Source organism: Takifugu rubripes, chromosome 7, assembly GCF_901000725.2.
Source record: "Takifugu rubripes chromosome 7, fTakRub1.2, whole genome shotgun sequence".
Lineage (NCBI taxonomy): Eukaryota > Metazoa > Chordata > Actinopteri > Tetraodontiformes > Tetraodontidae > Takifugu > Takifugu rubripes.
In genome coordinates, this window is record NC_042291.1 from 8,203,357 (window position 1) to 8,220,793 (window position 17,437).

The 17,437-nt window shown below is 41.9% G+C and overlaps 1 protein-coding gene across 6 annotated transcripts in view; it reads left to right on the forward strand.

Annotated features, from left to right (window-relative positions):
* Nucleotides 1–17,437, forward strand: part of LOC101078378 (plectin-like) — an 82,379-nt gene that overhangs the window by 15,660 nt on the left and 49,282 nt on the right. Inside the window, exon 1 of one of the 6 annotated variants that reach the window (XM_029838571.1) lies at nt 8,171–8,429. The exons of 4 other annotated variants lie outside the window; for them this stretch is intronic. In XM_029838571.1, coding sequence (XP_029694431.1) covers nt 8,390–8,429 — 40 coding nt within the window. In that variant the 5' untranslated portion in view covers nt 8,171–8,389. Of the gene's footprint in view, nt 1–8,170; nt 8,430–15,836; nt 15,922–17,437 lie in introns of those variants that run through there. One more of the 6 variants, XM_029838570.1, reaches the window with a different exon arrangement.

The window sequence follows — 17,437 nt, forward strand, 5'->3', positions numbered from 1 at the left end:
AGACAAATCAGTATTTTTGGACCATGTCAGTGCAATCTATGCATGATGATTTGATTTATACTTATCTAGTGTATTTCTAGTGGACAAAAAATCCTCAGGGTAACTTAAAATACTCACAAGTGTGTTTTTCCCTCTGTCTTGCTGTACGAGTAAAGCACCTAATACTGTTAAAAATCAAAAGTATTACATTGGGAGGATTCTCAAGTCTTAACAATTAAATTTCGGCAGTCTGCCTTCTGTCCAACTGGCTATAAACTGCTGTTTGGAAGATCCTGTCATAAGTCACAGAAGCAAATACCTCTGGTTCAACCTGGTCTAACTCCTAACAGCCCAACACCTCATAACTCCATTTCCTTCATCACCAAGTTATGAGACACTGTGGGTGTTCAGATTCCCTGTCGCTGTAACCTGGAGCAGCAGAGTAGGAATCTGTTGTTTGCTTTACAATAAAGGCAGCGTCTACGCAATCCAAACGCTGAATGCACAGCTATTAAAATAAAATTATGCCTGTTTTTACATTGCTTTCTGTGGCATGTTGCCTTTAGTGTTGCTGGGTGAGTCTGGAATTCATGTTTAAAAAGTTTAATTAATGAGGTTCCATTGTGAATTCCGCATGCAATTAAAGGGCGCCTTGAGCTTTGTTATTAGTAAGAGATAAATTATGACCGTCTCATCAGTCGGAGAACGTGGATGCTTATTAATTTTAATCTCCTTGTTTGCATTCTGTGCAGCCACTGTTGGTGGTTTCTTCCAGCTTTTGCTACCTCCCTATTTTTGTTGCATTTGTATAGAGGCACTTGGCAATTACCATGAAGTGCTCCTTCCTCGCCCGCTTTGTCTGGTTGTCTGTGTCTGAGCCTGAGTCGAACTCTCAAAGAGTGAGGCCCTGGTCCAGAGTCGTCCTGGCGTTAGCCAAATACACAGCTGGGTCCATCTGTAAGTCCGCTTGCTTGTGAGTCAGTGTTGCATAAGTTAGGCACAGAAACAAACTCTCAAGAAGTTGTCGATGATGGCTGTCACAAGCACTTCCACAAACCACGCATGCACAACGTGATTGATTTCTCCTTGGCTGAGCTGAACAGCCAGGCTTCCATTCCACCCGCTGCCAAAAACATGTCAGTTGTTTCCTCCAGTCGTCATTTTTATTACGTGTGAGAGAAGAGCTGAGTCAAATAATAGCTCTACATGGAGGCTGGATGCTGGCTGCACTTAGACAAAGTGATTACCAGAGGATGGGCTGATTTGACATCATTTATTTTGTGTTGATGGTATATGTTCTAATCCACTTCCTGCCGCTTTGCCCAGACACTGTGCTACTGCTGGAAAGCAAGAAGCTTTAATCAGGGGTGGATTAAGTCGGCCAGACTGTGGATACAAAAAAGGCCTTTTGTCTGAAAATAGGCCTGGATTGGGCCACATTTATTTTTGAGGCAAACCTCCAATTGCTTTTTTATGCTCACTTTAGCGAATTAAACCAAATATTCCAATAAAAACTCCACAACAAGTATGATTTGGAGTAAAATTTGACATAATCTGCAAAAGTAAGTGTAAGTGCCAGTAAACGTAAGATCTATTTGATTGCTCATACGAATATGGTAAATGTTGATTTCAGGAGCATTCGGAGTATCTACACTATAAAAGGCTACGAACCTGATGATACTCTATGTAATGGCGGTAAAACAATTCTGTTCTCGAACTGTTGATGTGAGTATTTTAGCTGTGTGTTGTTCTAGATGAGGAGGTTTAAAGGTGGCTGAATGGGTGGCTGAAGTCCACAAACCCGTTTTTGAGTCTCTTCCTCAGTGGTTATGGGTGACAGGCAGGAATTCACAGGGGACAAACATGAGCTCACACACACACACACACACACACACACACACACACACACACACACACACACACACACACACACACACACACACACATACATACATACATTCATACATCAGGGACACTTAGAGTCCTCAGTCATCCTATTGAAGATGTCTCTGGACTGTGATGTTGGACATTGGATCCTGATCATTTTCCTCATCAATCAAAGCAAGATTGCATTCTCAGTTATTTAAATTAAACAAATAAAAAGAGATAAACAGATATTAGTTACCTCTGTACTGCTTCTGTGATTGTCTACAACCTTCAGTATTAAAATTAAACTCGATAAAGTATTTTATTGGTTGTTTAAAGATGCGTGCATATGTCATTATGCTTGAATACTTGTTTTTATTGAAGAGGCCTCCATTTCCTTCCATTGTACAGACTCTGTCTGGATGTCAGTTTACCTCCGGAACTCTAAATGTGGTGTCAAGGTGGTTATCTATTTGGAGTCGATTGGTTTAACACATGAGGGCGCTGAAGACATGTAAACACTTGGGAGTTGTGCACATACACAAAATCAACATATACTGTATGACTCACTTTGCAACACTATGCGATATTTTTGTAGGTACATTCCTCTATAATTGTGTTATTTCAAATTACTCTTCTGTACATCCCAATTACCTGAGGAGATCAGTCAGTAAATGAGTGTCAGGCTTTAAGAAAATAAAGAGGTAAAGGGGGCGGAGCCTTTTGTTTGTTTGCGTGTGTGCATGTTTTATGGGAGGGAAACCAAGTTGTGAGTGAGTGTGTGCACATGGTGCAAGACCCCAACCAAAACAGAGCAGACCTGCATTGGCTCGGACAGAAAAGACAAAAATTTCAGGCTCTCGGGTCACTTCAGCAGAAATTCTTGAAGCTTCAACAGCAACTCTCAATACTGTTCTTCTTAAAGAGGCCAACAATGGAGAAGCACAAGTCGATCCAAAATGAGATTACATTACTCAAAGGTATTTCCATCTTCTGATTTTGCTTTTCCACTTGTTTTAGTAGGTGGCTCTAAGTGACAGCAACAATATGGTGTTACTAACATTGGTCATTGTTTGAAAAGTTACATTAGACAGCAAACCAAGCTGAGAATGAGTGAGCTGCTTCCTGTGCTGAAGAGCTGAGAGTGACGGCAGCCTGTGTCACTGCATCCTGGCTAAATGCACAAACCAGAAAGTGAAACTGGGAGTAATACAAGCTCACGAATTTGGCATGCAAACGCACCATGTGAAGCAGGTCTCAGCACTGTCGTGTTGTGCTTGCTGAGCGAGCAGCCGTACTGTTACTCCTCTGCTGAAAACAGATTGTTCAGGACTGCGTGAAGGAATGACTAGCAGCACCTTTTATCAGTCTATGTTTCTGTTGTCATCACCCCACTCGTTGCCATGGTTACGCCTGTCCACGTTTTTACCTCTCAGAACCAGTTATGCGCACGTGCTGCTCCAGGTTCTAATAATGAAATGCTGTGATGGTGATGATGGACGGAGAATGTGTGCCCTTTTTGAGATATGCTAAATAGTGAAACTGATTAAATCGGAGATTTAATCGACGAAGCACCTGCTGACAGTTCAACACGGACCTGGGGAAAACATCTTTGCAGCTGATGCGTCTGCAGACTCACACTGATAGGAGAACATTTACCGGATCTCACGTAGGGGCAAAAATTGGTTGAGGTTGACGTATGGGGCTCACCCCTCTGATGCTTTTCACCTGTATTACTAACATGCTGAGAGAGAAATGAGCTGTCACAATGGAGATGACTTCTTATGTTTAAGTAGATGCATTACAATGTGAAAGAAGACCATCGAGTATTAAGATTCCTGTGTTGGAGATCACAGATTACACACTTCCCATGATCTTTACAAGAGTGGAGTTACACTTACTCTGTAATCCCTCAGACATTTTTAATGAAAGTAACTGAGAGGGAGAAAAGAGTCACTTAATATCTCTGTATATCTAAAAGGAAGGAGTGAGTCTCTGCTGCGTTTCCAGAAGAATAATGTGTCTTGCAGTGGAAAGTGATGTAAGTTTGACCAGACAGTTAGCAGACAGATATTTTGACATAACCCAGGCTGGATGCTCGCTTTCTTCTGCAGAGTTGGATTAACTTGATTAATGCTTCAGCGTCTCATGTTCTGATGTTGTGTTTTTTAGTCAGTGATTTATGTGTAGTCCTTGTAAAACACACACACACACACACACACACACACACACACACACACACACACACACAGATGGTGCAGTAACACTGCAGGCATGGTTAGGGTGCAGTTTCAGGCAGAAAAAAGCAAATGAGCAACAGGATGGGGCCATGTTTTTCTGCTGTGCATTGGGAGTGTAACAGGAAATATTTTGTGTTATTGTCATTTACGGTTCTTTTGGGATATTTGTGCTCCAAAACAAATGGAATTTGTAATAATTATGTAGACACAGTGTTGCTGAAACTAATCAGAACCAAGAAGCCCATTGTAAATATGTGTTACACTGTTTAAAATCCATAAAGAATCATGTCAGGTCTGAATTAAAGGGCAGTATTCGAGCTTCTTACATGCTTTTCAAGCCCCTGCCTCATATTATGTCACTGACAACATCTCACAGTTTACTTTAATCAGTCAAAGGGAATTCCCTGACCTGCTGGTATTCCAGACTTCTCGTATGCTTCCTTCCTTTGTTTTGAGATCCTTTGACGTGGTTTCCCTGTGATATTTTACTGTTTCCTGACAGAACAATCTGTGTCATTCTCAATGTGAGGTCAAGTAAGTGGAGGTCGAGCTGCATCCTCACTTACTGAACTTTTCCAACTTCTTCCTGGCTGTTTCCCTCTGAGTTTGTCAAAGTGCTGTTTGCTGTCCTGTTGAGACACTGCAGTAAAGTCATGTGAACCTGAAGCCAGGGCCACTTGGCTCCTTGAGTCTTGAGTGTTGTTCTTGCAATCGTATGTTGCGTCTGTGCCTAAAGGCTTGCGTGAGTGTTCTTTTGAAGTGCTCCTCCGTGCTGTTGTCATGGTGCATTCATGAGAACGGTGAGCAGTGCCAGTAACAGAGGAGCCGCTCGCATTATCGCAAGGTTGCTGATTACAGAGAACAGTGTTTGCATTCAGGACAACCTCGAAGGCCGGTGGTTGCTGTTGGACAGGATGAATCACCACAGAAATGGAAAAGGATGAAGGCGTTTAAGAACACAGTGGCTCCTCGTCGCGCTTGTCTCACCTTAGCATTTTATAGAGGCATTATTACTGCAGCTATACTTTGTGTTGGTATTTAACATGCAAATACTTGTCTGTCTCTGCATTTGTGCATGCTCCTCTGTGATGGTATTATCCCTTTCGTGAGGTATTCCTGGTTTCTGTGCTGGACTGTTGCACTAACATTCCGTGGCACCAAGGCCTTGTTTGTGAGTCTCTCGGGCCAAATTATTGTAAACCCATGTGTATATAACATGGTAGCACGATAGTGTTTTACGGTCTGGAAGAATGTAATTTATATTTATGTCTGTTTTGAGCCTGTTTTCCTTCTTTACACTATAGCAGACTGATCAGTATTTTCCTTTGTAGCAAAAATCTAATAAGTATATCTGCTTGAAAGCTTTTATGTGTACAAATAAACACTAAAAGCCAACTGATGTCTGAAGTGTACCTATACTCAACTTCATGACGCAATATCACATTTAGCTGCACACATGTGCTGGAAATACAGCGCCCCCTTCTAGTATTATCCTGCACAGCAATTTTCCAAAGGTGAGCTGCTATTAAAGTGATGGCCTGGAAGTGGAAAAATATCCCTGCGTAAATCATGATGTAGATAAAATGTTTAATTTTAGTAGGTTGTGTATTGTGTACACACTTTCCATGGTGCACTGTCCAGCTTGCCAATTGTCTCTTAAAATACTGCTGTGGTGGAAGCCTGATGTGGTCCTTAGGGGCAAATAAAGATGAGCGAACACAAAGAGAGGAAGGAAAAGTTACACTGGGCTCTTTAAGGCAGGCTTTGAATATGATATGAAAATGCGTTGTGCCAACAGCCTGCTGCTGTGAAATGCAAAGTCGGTAACAAGTGTGTTTTGGTGTGTCAAATCCACTCTGTAAACATCTTTGAAATCTGTTTGTATTATATTAACAGCACAAATATGCAAAGTAGGCAAGGAGGAAAACTTGTTTTAGACAGATCTACTGGTGTAAACTAATATTAATCGCCTTGAAATTGTCGACAGACCCAAGTACTAATAAATGATTCTCAAGTGCTTCAAACTGTATATACTATAGTGCTTAAGAGCTTTTTCACTGCTCATCATTTGCGCTGAATGGATATGTTAACGGGTTTAGTGTTGGGCCTACAGCAGCCTGGATAGCATCAATTTAATCCACCTTGGCTGTAATTCGGCAGTGAAACGTGATGATATGTCTGACCACACATCACACAACCTTTTTATCTGCGGTAGCCACCGGTCGAAAAGGCCAAAAAAGGCAACAGCTTGTTTGACAAACACTGCATATCAGGAATGGAATGAGATGAAGCACAAAGGGAGTTTAGGGCATGTTTGGCTAATTTTGCTGCTTTTTAGTTGTGGACATTTAAGGCCTTCCGTGATGAGCAGAATGTGAGGAGGAGTGAGGAGAAGTTATTGTGCAGCTCAGACAGGAGAATATTTTTAAATATATGTAGAGATTTTATGGGTTTCCACTTGCAAATATTTAAATGTCTGACATTGAGAGCCATCGCACAGAGTGTAATTCTCAGTCTGCCCGTACATATTATTGCAATTTTACTAAATTATCAAAAAGATATGTGGAAATATTAATTTACAATAAGGAAAAAGCAGATTGAGCCTGTTTAAACTGTACTTTTTCTTCTGAGGTAAATCAATCCAATAGCTTTGTTCCCACAGTTTAAGTGAAGGATCTTGTAACAAATAAATAAAAACTCCAACAAGCTTTCCAAAATCTTAGAAACCTGGGAGAAAATCAGACATACTGTATGTGGCTGCAGTGGTTAGTGCTGCCCCGCCACAACAAGAGCATCAGGGTTCGAATGAGGCCATGGGCTTTTTATATGGTCTGCATGGGTTCCCTTTGGGTAGTCCAGCTTCTTCCCAAAGTCGTAAACATGCATTTGGGGATATGCAAATTTGCAACACTAAACTTACCAAAGGAAGCTGGAATACCAGTAGGTTCCAGCATCGGATACATCCATGGCCAAACAGACTATTCTCATTGTATCTCTCACACACATCTGCTTTTGCATCTTTGTGGCTCCTGAGGCAATTTACACACAATGCAGGACATTCCTCTGACACAGTTCTTCCTGGAGGAACATGTATCATGGGTAGTTCCCCATCCCTCCGACTGAGCTATTTTGGAGGAGCGACGCAAAGGAAAGTCTTAACAGTGTGCTTTCGTCATCAGTCCTGCCTGTTACTCTTCGAAAGGGAGGCAGCGATAATGAGAAGAGCCACTGTGTACAAAGCTTTATTTTATAATGATCTTTGCCAACAGCTGTTGGGTGGATTTGTCAGTTATGTAACACCCTTGGGACATTTCATTCAAAACTGACGCTTAAGCTGTCAGTGATTCCAAGTGCATACAGATAATATTAAATATTAAAATGCTAATTTTATTAATGCTTTATTGGCAGGTCTGGGGTCTCATCTCAGTATTACTGCATATTCCAGTACCAGGTTAATGTTGGCAGCACAGTGCTGCAGTTTCATACTTATGGTTGATTCTTAATCGATTGCTTGATGAGGCAGTATTTACACCCAGACAATCTTCTAAATACATGCAGGATCTAAACCAGCGACCCAGTTGAGTTGGTTGAATTCAATTTCATCACAAACTAGCCAGGGTTGGTACTTCCAGAGCATGCATCTTTGGCTCCTACCTCATTATCATTCACACCCTCTCTTTACATAATATTCCACAATGCATATGCTTTCAGTCCATTTTGTCTTTTACTCTCCTGGCCAAGAGCCTCTCAATGAAGTGACAGAATGTGGCAGCGCTCCAGAGCCACCCCCTGTTTCTGCGTGCACTATAATGCTGTTGAGTCCTTAAAAGACCCTCTGTTTGATTATCACACAGGCTTTTTGTTCTCTTGCCACGCTGTCACATTTAAAAGGGGGAAATTGCTTTTCCATCATGCAACCCAGCACAAAAACCTGAATAATGAATCCTAATCAAAGACAGTTTTTCCTCTTTTTTCTCATTATTGCGTTTGAGTTTGAAATTATTTAACATTTTATTGCTGTTCTTATCAGACACTATAGGGCACATGCACATTACGTCATTCGTGAGTCAAGGTGTTATTGCGGAGGGCGGCTCTGACCTGTGAAAGAGGCGTGTAGCCGTGTTGGGTGCGTTGGGGGGGACAGCCATTCTGTTAATCTACAGTGACGCATTTGAAAGAGCGAACCAAGAGAGTTAGTGGAGGGAAAAAGTCAGAGATCTGCAACACTAAAGTGGAAGAGTTTGGCTGTGAAGGAAGACTGTGGAGAGACAGTGCAGGGATTGTGGGAAGTTCTCGGTCTTTTCATGGAACTATCCAGCATGGAGTCCTACTACTCGAGCAAAGGTAAGCCAGCCTGCTGTGTGAGAGTGTTGAATGGAAAGAAAGGGGTAAAAAAAAGTCACAAAGCAGGAGGTAAGATGATAGTCCCTGCAGGTGGAGAGTATTTCTGGGCTTTGTGGGTGGGGCTGCGCACAGGTCGGACCATAAAAGTGCCATAAAAGCTTGAAACCAGCATGTGTGGTCACTTGTAGAATTATATAATGTCACACAACAAAGCATACCTACAGTGAAAAGATAAGTATTCTTGACATCTAAGTGATGTTGACAGGTTACACACAACATTTAAAAGCCATTAAAAAGCAGTTAGATTTTACAATAAGGGAGACTGATTTATTTCCTGTTGTAAATGCGTCAGAGCTGTTAAAATATTAAAGGTTGGCCTTTGGAAATTTGCAATGAATCTTTAATCTAAAAGGAAACTATGAAGCTCCAGAAGCTCCTATTCTTCTTTTTCCTCTTTGCTGAAGTCAATCAGCACTATATTATTATTGTTAATAATATTGAAAATAATAGTAATAATCATCAATATTTGTTTATAGGGGACAGAATCTTTCTCCAAGTATGAATTTTAATGCATGCATTGAAACCCAATTATTTACATGCACCGGTTGACTGTGTTTTGGAAGGATTCCTCTGAGAGGAAAAGTCCACGTGCTCTTGTAGACAAGCCTGAACATTTTACTGATTGATGAGATGACTGTCTTGACACAGTGACCTTGAAAGATTAAAAGTGCATTTAAAAAGAGAGTAGAAGAGCTTTGTTCTGTCGTACAACTGGTAAAACCTAATTGACCTTCGGAACCATTTGTCTCTACTGTATCTGCAGATTATGTGTCTAGTCTTTGACACTGGATCATGGTGTCATCCCTCCTTTGGTAGCCTAGTCTTGTCTGTGCTTGCAGGAAAGGCAGGACAGCATATTTTGAAACTGGGTAATGATTGTCTGTACCCTAAGAGAGGACAACAGCTTCATTGTCCACAGGAGGAGATAAGGAGATGAGCAAACACATCTCATATGGAATGTATTTTCTTAGATTTTTTGTAAAAAAAAAACATGTTACGCCCCTTTGTATATTATTACAATTAGCTTTACAGTACAAAATTCTGGCCACAATAAAGAAGCGTAACTGTCTGTTTATCCCTACAGTGTCCCATCTTCTCTTGGGGCTCTCCTATTAGCCCGTTTCCATCCCGCTGTTTGCAGGCTGAGCTGCAGAAAACCCCCTGTGTGCTCTGACTGTAATACGTTCGTGCTGCCGGCTCCCCCGAGTCCACAGTGAAGACATTTTCCCCTCATACTCAAAGGCTTACAGATGCCCCTTTTTGGTCTCACTTAGCTTCATTCAGGCTGCAGCAGAATTCAAAGACCTCCCACAAGGTGAGAAGAAGTGGTGTAGTGTGGACTTGGATGGTGGTGGTCTGCCTGCCTGGCAGTGACCAGCTGTCAATGCAGACAGGCGGACGGACGAATGGACAGACGGACAGAAGAGGATGTCTTCATTGGCGACAACCACAGACAACCTGAAAGGTTTCGAAAGGACATTGAAAATGAGACAAACATAATCCATTAAGGCTTAAACCTGCTGCTAATTATCATCCCCTCATTAACACGATGATCACTGAAGGTTTAATATCCCCATAAATCTACAAACACTTGGGCAGCGACAGGCAGCTGCTGAAAACCGTACAAGTCTCAAGACAGTTCCTTTTTTAGAGCCGGATACGTCCCAGATCACAGATGTCAGAAGGTGATGATTTAAGGCAGGGTTGGTTACACTGTCAGAAATCCCACGAGCCGCAACGTTGTGAATTGGCATTTGCAGGACACTGGTGCACTGGTGTTGTGTGGGGTCTTTCCAGCACGCCGGTGACCAGTGTGGGTGGTATGAGCTGGGGGAGGAGTGGGAAGAGTCACCGGTGTGAAGGACAGCTGTAAAGTTGCCTCTGGTTTGGGATCTTTAAATGATTTTCAGAAGCTTCAGCTTCAACATCAAGGTTGTCATCAGGACTGCTTTTAGTTATAAACGTTAATCCATTAAAAAAACTGTTCATTTAATAAGGCAACACACAGCAGCACACATTAGTCAGCATAATAGTTCAGTTCAATTAGAAACGTCTTTATGGAGGCTTTAATTTTCTATCCTCAATCACAGTTATTTCTTTTTTCAACTAAAGACAATAATCTTTCATGAATGGCGCCACAGTTTGGTGTATTAATTCCAAAGTCTTATAATGTTTACACTCTTTTTATCTTTCTCATTTTATATGCGGCTTGTGTGGTCTGTTTTTTTTAATTTATTTCCTGTTTCTTAGACCCTCTTGGGATTCCTTCTTTGATAAAATATGTGGATGAATGCCTTTCTCCAAATCTCAAACACCAGTGTGGGTGAGGGAGAGGGTTCTGATGAAAAGCATTTTTAGGTTCACTTCATAATCATCTGCCATTGTGGCGCTATTATTTAATGTGTCCAGCAGATGGTGGTGTTAGTCTGTTAGACAGGTACAGTTGCCTCAAGGACATGATGTTTTATTCCGCTTAATCCTGCATGCAATAGGCATTATAATCTCATCTGTCTTTTTCATCTACACAAACAAAAATTTGAATGCATTAAAATGTATCCTGAAGGGATTGTGCATCATGAATTTGTAAGTTATCTCTGCTTAGACAGCCCGCTCTTTTATTTCAACCATTTTTGAGTGCCAGAGACCACATCCATTAAAAGAGATTTTAATGGCAGTGATTTATTCCTAAAATATTTATACACACATTGTTAACAGGACTGTGATTCCATTTACTGACTCCTCACCTCTCTGTTTTGCAGGTGAGTGCCTCCTGTTCCGCCAGCTGATCCAGTAAACCTGAACCCATAAGTACTCTGTTGATTACATTTCTTCATGTTTGATTGGCAGTAATGTTTGCTCATTATCTGGCTTGATGGTGCAATTTTCCACTGCCTGCCCCGTTGTCTTATTGGGTTAGTGGAGAACATGTTCATGCTGTCTTGTTCTGCGAGAGACTGCTATCTCCCTTCACTTGAAGGGGTAAGTTTATGTGAAGGGTTGGGTCAGGATCAGCCTTCACAGGTCATCGTTTTCCTCTGCATGTGGAATGTTTTACTCCCACTGTGATAAAACACCATAAGGGCTGAAGCATCTGGGTGTGGACCGACCCCATCACCGAGGCGGTGGCTTTGAGTGTGTCAAAGGGAAACATGCTGTGCATGCACCTTTGTTTTCAGTGGTCTGCTGTGAGAATTAAAAAATGCATAAAATTCACATAAAAAGCTTCAAGAATGCCATCTGATGTTGAAATCAGTATGTGGGTGTGTGATTGCGGGGTGGAATGCGTGCAGACAATACTGGTTCAGTTACTCTGAACTTTTCTTGAAAGATTAATAGACCCCTTCACATAGATTCAACATGCTGGGTGATCCAGTCCCAAGGGGACAGTTGAGAGTTTGGCATTGCACGCTCTGCATGGAGTCAGTGTTTGGATCTTGCTTGCACACTTTTCTATGCAACAGGGTCCACATTTACAAAGACGCTGTTGACTTTAATGAAATCAGTCTGCTGCATGGTTTGAATGGTCTGTTGGACGCTTTTCATGGCTGCAAGACACTAAAGGTGAGACAGGGAAGACGAGACCTATCTGAAAAAAACCCAGCAGCCACCTGTTAAAGGAATGTGTGAGCAAAACCCCGGGTGTTCAGTAACGTCACTGGTTGTCGGATTGAGGAAGATTAAAAAACTATGGAGTGATGAGTCCTAAACAGAGATAAATTGCATGGGAAGTGTAGTCCACACAAACAGGTTTCATTCTGATAAATGTGGTCTTAATTATGACCCTCCTTGCTGTTTAAACAGAGGCGATCATGTGACCGTCTCTCTTTGTCCTTTGCCTGAGTTCTGTCCTGCGCCGGTTCACATTTCATCACCTCGGGCTGAGTAGTTCCTCCCCCACCGTCACGCCTCACATGGTCGTCCTGGCAGCTTCACAAAGAGAGGGAGATGTTTCAAAGGTGATCCACGTGGATTATTTTCCCATTTGAAGGACACATCGCTGACCAAACTCGTGCTGCATTACATCTAATCTTCTTGCAGTCCTTGTGTTTCTGTGAATCACTGGAGAGCTCGAGGCTTGCCAAAAAAGTGTTGCCTTCATTTCTGCTGAGCCGCAGTGTTTTTTTATCCCAAGCAGCGAGTAAACAGTCAATCTATAAAAAGTTTTGGCTTTTGTTTTTCACGCTCTTCCTTTGTCAGGAAGGGAACATGATAGATCCTTGGCTGGAGTTACTCTGCTGTTGTGAACCCACTAAGAGCACATGCCCCTCAAGGACAATTCCTTCATACTCTCTGGTCGGCTTCTTCCTTTTCTTTAACGAGTGTTTTTGTGCCAACAGAACCCGCTGACTTTGCTGCATTGTTAGATGTTGGAGCAGCTCCTGCTCACTGGTTCTATTACAGTTTTCAAAGGGGAAACTGCCCATTGTTTGGTCTGTGGATCCCAGTTACAGAGGAGCTGTGGTCATAGGTGTTCAAAGGAAAAACAGGATACGCAGCCAGTTTGCCATGTTGAAAAGAACAAGCAAACAGGAACTGGAAAATGGCATCTCCTGTGGTAGCAATGACACTTCAGTTACAGATGGCCTATGAGGAGCCACTAAAAACCTAATGTGCTGTAGTGATTTCTACTGCTTCCAGTGTAGTGGACTGTGATACTAGTAAACATCTGATATCTCATCATCAGTGCTACAGTGAAACTGAGGGTCAAGTGTTGTGCTTAAATATATCTGTGGATCAGACTCTTTTCTGTACCAGACAATGTAAAATAAATAAATGATAGATAGATAGATAGATAGATAGATAGATAGATAGATAGATAGATAGATAGATAGATATAATAGATAGATAGACAGACAGACAGACAGACAGACAGACAGACAGACAGACAGACAGACAGACAGACAGACAGACAGACAGACAGACAGACAGACAGACAGACAGACAGACAGACAGACAGACAGATAGATAGATAGATAGATAGATAGATAGATAGATAGATAGATAGATATATAGATAGATAGATATAATATATAGATAGACAGACAGACAGACAGACAGACAGACAGACAGACAGACAGACATATAGATAGATAGATAGATAGATAGATAGATAGATAGATAGATAGATAGATAGATAGATAGATAGATAGATAGATAGATATATGCATATAATGATTTTAAAGACTAATGAGATAAAGAAAATGAGAACAAAAATAATCCTATAGGATCACTCATTATTTCAAACATCAATCATGCAGGTTGTTGGGGTTTATCTACAGTGTGCAGATAAGAGATTAGACTAGATTAAAGACATCAGGTTTGGCCACCAGATGGCATTTTGGCTGTTTTCAGCCTTGTCCCTAGAAATGGCATTGGGTTCTGGAAGTTCTGGTCAATTACATACTTTTTAAATTATATGCAAAAAGCATAGAAAAGCATTGCTTTCAGCAATAAAGTGTATCCTTCATCCAAGCACAATGTAGAGACTGAACCAGAGGTAGGGTACTGGGAGTATTAGGGAGCGTTCTTGTGCATGGTTCAGCTGGGGGAAAGCCAGTTTATGAAAGTTACAGGGGCAATAATGAAGGTGTCTAACTGGTGACTAAAATTCACTGGTAGAATGGGACCATTCTTTTTTTGACTACAAGCCCATAGTTGTGCAACTCGTAAATGAAAAAAGACAGAAAGAATGTGGCCGATTCATTCGGTACGGATGGAGAGGTTTTATGAGGGTGCGGATAGTAAATCTTCTATCTATGTGTGTCTTTGTGCTGCTGTAACACATACTTGAAAAGGCACCTGCGTGGTGTTTGTGCTATATCTAAAAATAATGCTCACCCTCTTCAGGTCACAATGCAAATGCTCACATTGTGGCAACCAGTCAGGCAGTCCAGAGTCCAGATCCCATGTCAGGTTTTGCTATTTGATAACTGGTTGCCCATGGCAGCAGCGTTGAACCAGCGTTCCTTTGGACCTAATCTGTCACCAGCAAGTGGTGTCTGCCAAAGTTGAGTTGCTACGGTAACAAAGCACAGTAAGACCACACCCTTGCGTGGTTTGCAGACGCTGATTCATCATGCAAATATTCTTTATTTTATTTTCTCTTATGCCTGACAGACAGACGTGTTCATTTTCAGTAAGTTAGCTTCTTTTCTTCTTTTTTTTATACAGCCGGAAGTATGACGGAAGGATGAATGAGCAAGCACATTCGCTTCAGTCAGCCTGTCTGTCTGTCTTTGCAGAGTGTAGTAACTGTTGGCACAGCCTGGCCTGGCACTCCCTACAGCCATTTTAAACACTTCTCTCACACCAAACCACAGCTCCATTTTGTGAGCGTCTCGAGTTCTGTGCTTAATTTAAATTGAGGCCACAGGTTTATACTTTTACCTACAGAATTTATGTGTCTTTAGATTTTATTTAATGAGCCTCATTTGTAAAGATTCCTTGTTACGTAAGATGAGAGATTAGCAGCATTTTTTTAACCTGTGCAGAGTGTTGAATAGTCTCTTCATGCTTTGGGATTCCTTATTTGCAAGACAATGATCCCTTTGACATGTTTTAAAGATATAGTTGAGATATTGCAAGTCTGGCCTGTTTAATGGCAGCCTCCCTTACTTTTATGGTAATAGTCAGTGGACACAAGACAGTTCTGCTTGTTCAGCAGCATTCAATATTTCTTTATGATCTAGAAAATATGATTAAAGCACATTTGGAAAAGCTAATTTGTGTCGGAGCCCTCCATAATGAAACCGCAAACTTTTGGCCTCCTACTTGTCTACAGTTTGAAGATAAACTTTCTGTTCTTTAATGACTCACAAAAAGCTTCATTACTTTGCCCAAAAACAAAGAACCAAGTATGTGGAGGTTGTTGATGTGGTTTCTTCTGGATGCCCCAGTCGTGTCTGCTTGTTCTTTGTTTACTGTCTTTCTCTACTCTGTCTTGTTGTCCTGCCCTCTCCTTTGTCTGCCCTTCTCAATCTCTTGGGCAGTAATTTGTGAGGTTTCCTCAAACAAGGCTCCCAGTGTGTATCTCTCAGTTGGCGGGAATAATACGTGGGTCCCTTCAGATGTGTGGAACATGGTGCATAGTATCCAGGGCAGCAGGGAGGATGTGTCCTGCCTGGCAAAAACATTGGATTAATGGTGCCGAAGTCTCTCTGCATTTATGGACCAGAGATGAAAAGATTCCCTTGTCCTGTCCTCAAACACCCTCCCTACCCCAAATGTCCCCCTGCGCTCCCATTTCTTCTCCTTTAGACCCATCCTGCATGCCGCTCCAGTGGGCAGACTTTGAGTCGCACAGGGGTATAGCGAAGTAACAGTAGTGCAATTTTCACTGAAAAAGCGGCCGACACCTTCGGTATGTTCAGCCGAAGTAGCCTCGATATTGGTGATCTTCTTGGAGATCGGTTCTGGCTGAGCCCAAAGAAAGGTAGGTGCTACGTGGATAGATATCTGCACTGATTTACAACATCGAAATGTTTGGTCATACTGGTTAATCCTGTACAAAAAGAGTTAACTAGTGAGTTTAGCTTATGACACACCTGCCTATAATGGTAAACCTGTTTATGCCTCCTATATGGTGTCACCCATTATGCACGCTATTTCCCATTGCTCAGTTTAACGTCTAGCACAGGGGTCGGCAACCCGCGGCTCTGGAGCCGCATGCGGCTCTTTAGCGCCGCCCTAGTGGCTCCCTGGAGCTTTTTAAAAATATGAAAATGGAAATAGTTTTAATATAATATCTGTAGGAGGAATAACGTGCCAATCATTCTTAAAGTTTTCCAATGCTGTATAAATGTGTATAATAAATATTTAATTTAAGTTAAACTTAAAGCACCATCGTACAGCAGAGTGGCCACGTGGTGCATCATTCTCTCCACGATGCGCTGCGGGGAAAATAAACATTTCATCATGAATGCTCATTATGTATTTGTAGCCTACTTTTCATTTGGAAAGAAGGCTAATACAGCTAATATAGACACTTACAGCATGTGTTGCCTTCATTATAAACCCTATATAAGGCTTTTAATTTTTTGCGGCTCCAGACAGATTTGTTTCTTGTTTTTTGGTCCAATATGGCTCTTCCAACATTTTGGGTTGCCGACCCCTGGTCTAGCAGGAACGGAGCGCGCCTCTCATAGAAAAATGAAAAAAAGTGCAGAGGGGGGCTGTTTCAAATTTTCGGTCCAGCTCTCACTGCTGGAACTTGTTTACAACACAAAGAGCTTTTGTCCTTAATGGATGTTTTCAAGTTTTACAACTAAGAACGGGATTCCGCTACGTCAATCAGAATGGTCGCCACCAGCCAGCAGGAACATCGCGGTTGCTCCCTCATGTGTAGAGAAATCTGCCGCACTTCTGCTCCTGCTTCCAGTCTGTTCTCACACACACCCCCCCCTCCTCATGTCTAGGTCCACGCGGCTGTAGGGGGCGTGTTGGCCGGACAGAACTGACATCTGACCCAGACTGCAGGAGGGCAACTAAGAGTGAAATAGGATTTGCAGTCTCTTTGGGTGCTCTTGCTTATTTTTGGTCAGTGGGGAGGTTAAACGAAGGCACCACGTGTGACTTCTTTTTTTTTCCACTCTGGAAAAGGAGAAGTCGGTATGATCCGTGACTTGTGGAGTGGAGAACATAAGCAAAGCCCGTCACTTTTACCTCAGGCACATTTGGGTTGTTGGATTTTTCCATGGCTGTATATTGTGGAGACAAAAGCCAACTGTTTGGACATTTTTTCCCTCTTTCATTCAGTTGGATATGCTACTTATGACGGCATTATAATTTTATTAGATGGTTTAAGCTTTCCTACAAACCTCCCTCTTTCAATGCAGTGATCTTTTTATAAAACTTCTTTCTTACTCTGTGGCTGCTTTAACAACCTGTGTACCTTCCAAAGAGATTTACGAGGCATATACAGTACATGTTGCTCTTTATTGCTAGCTTTA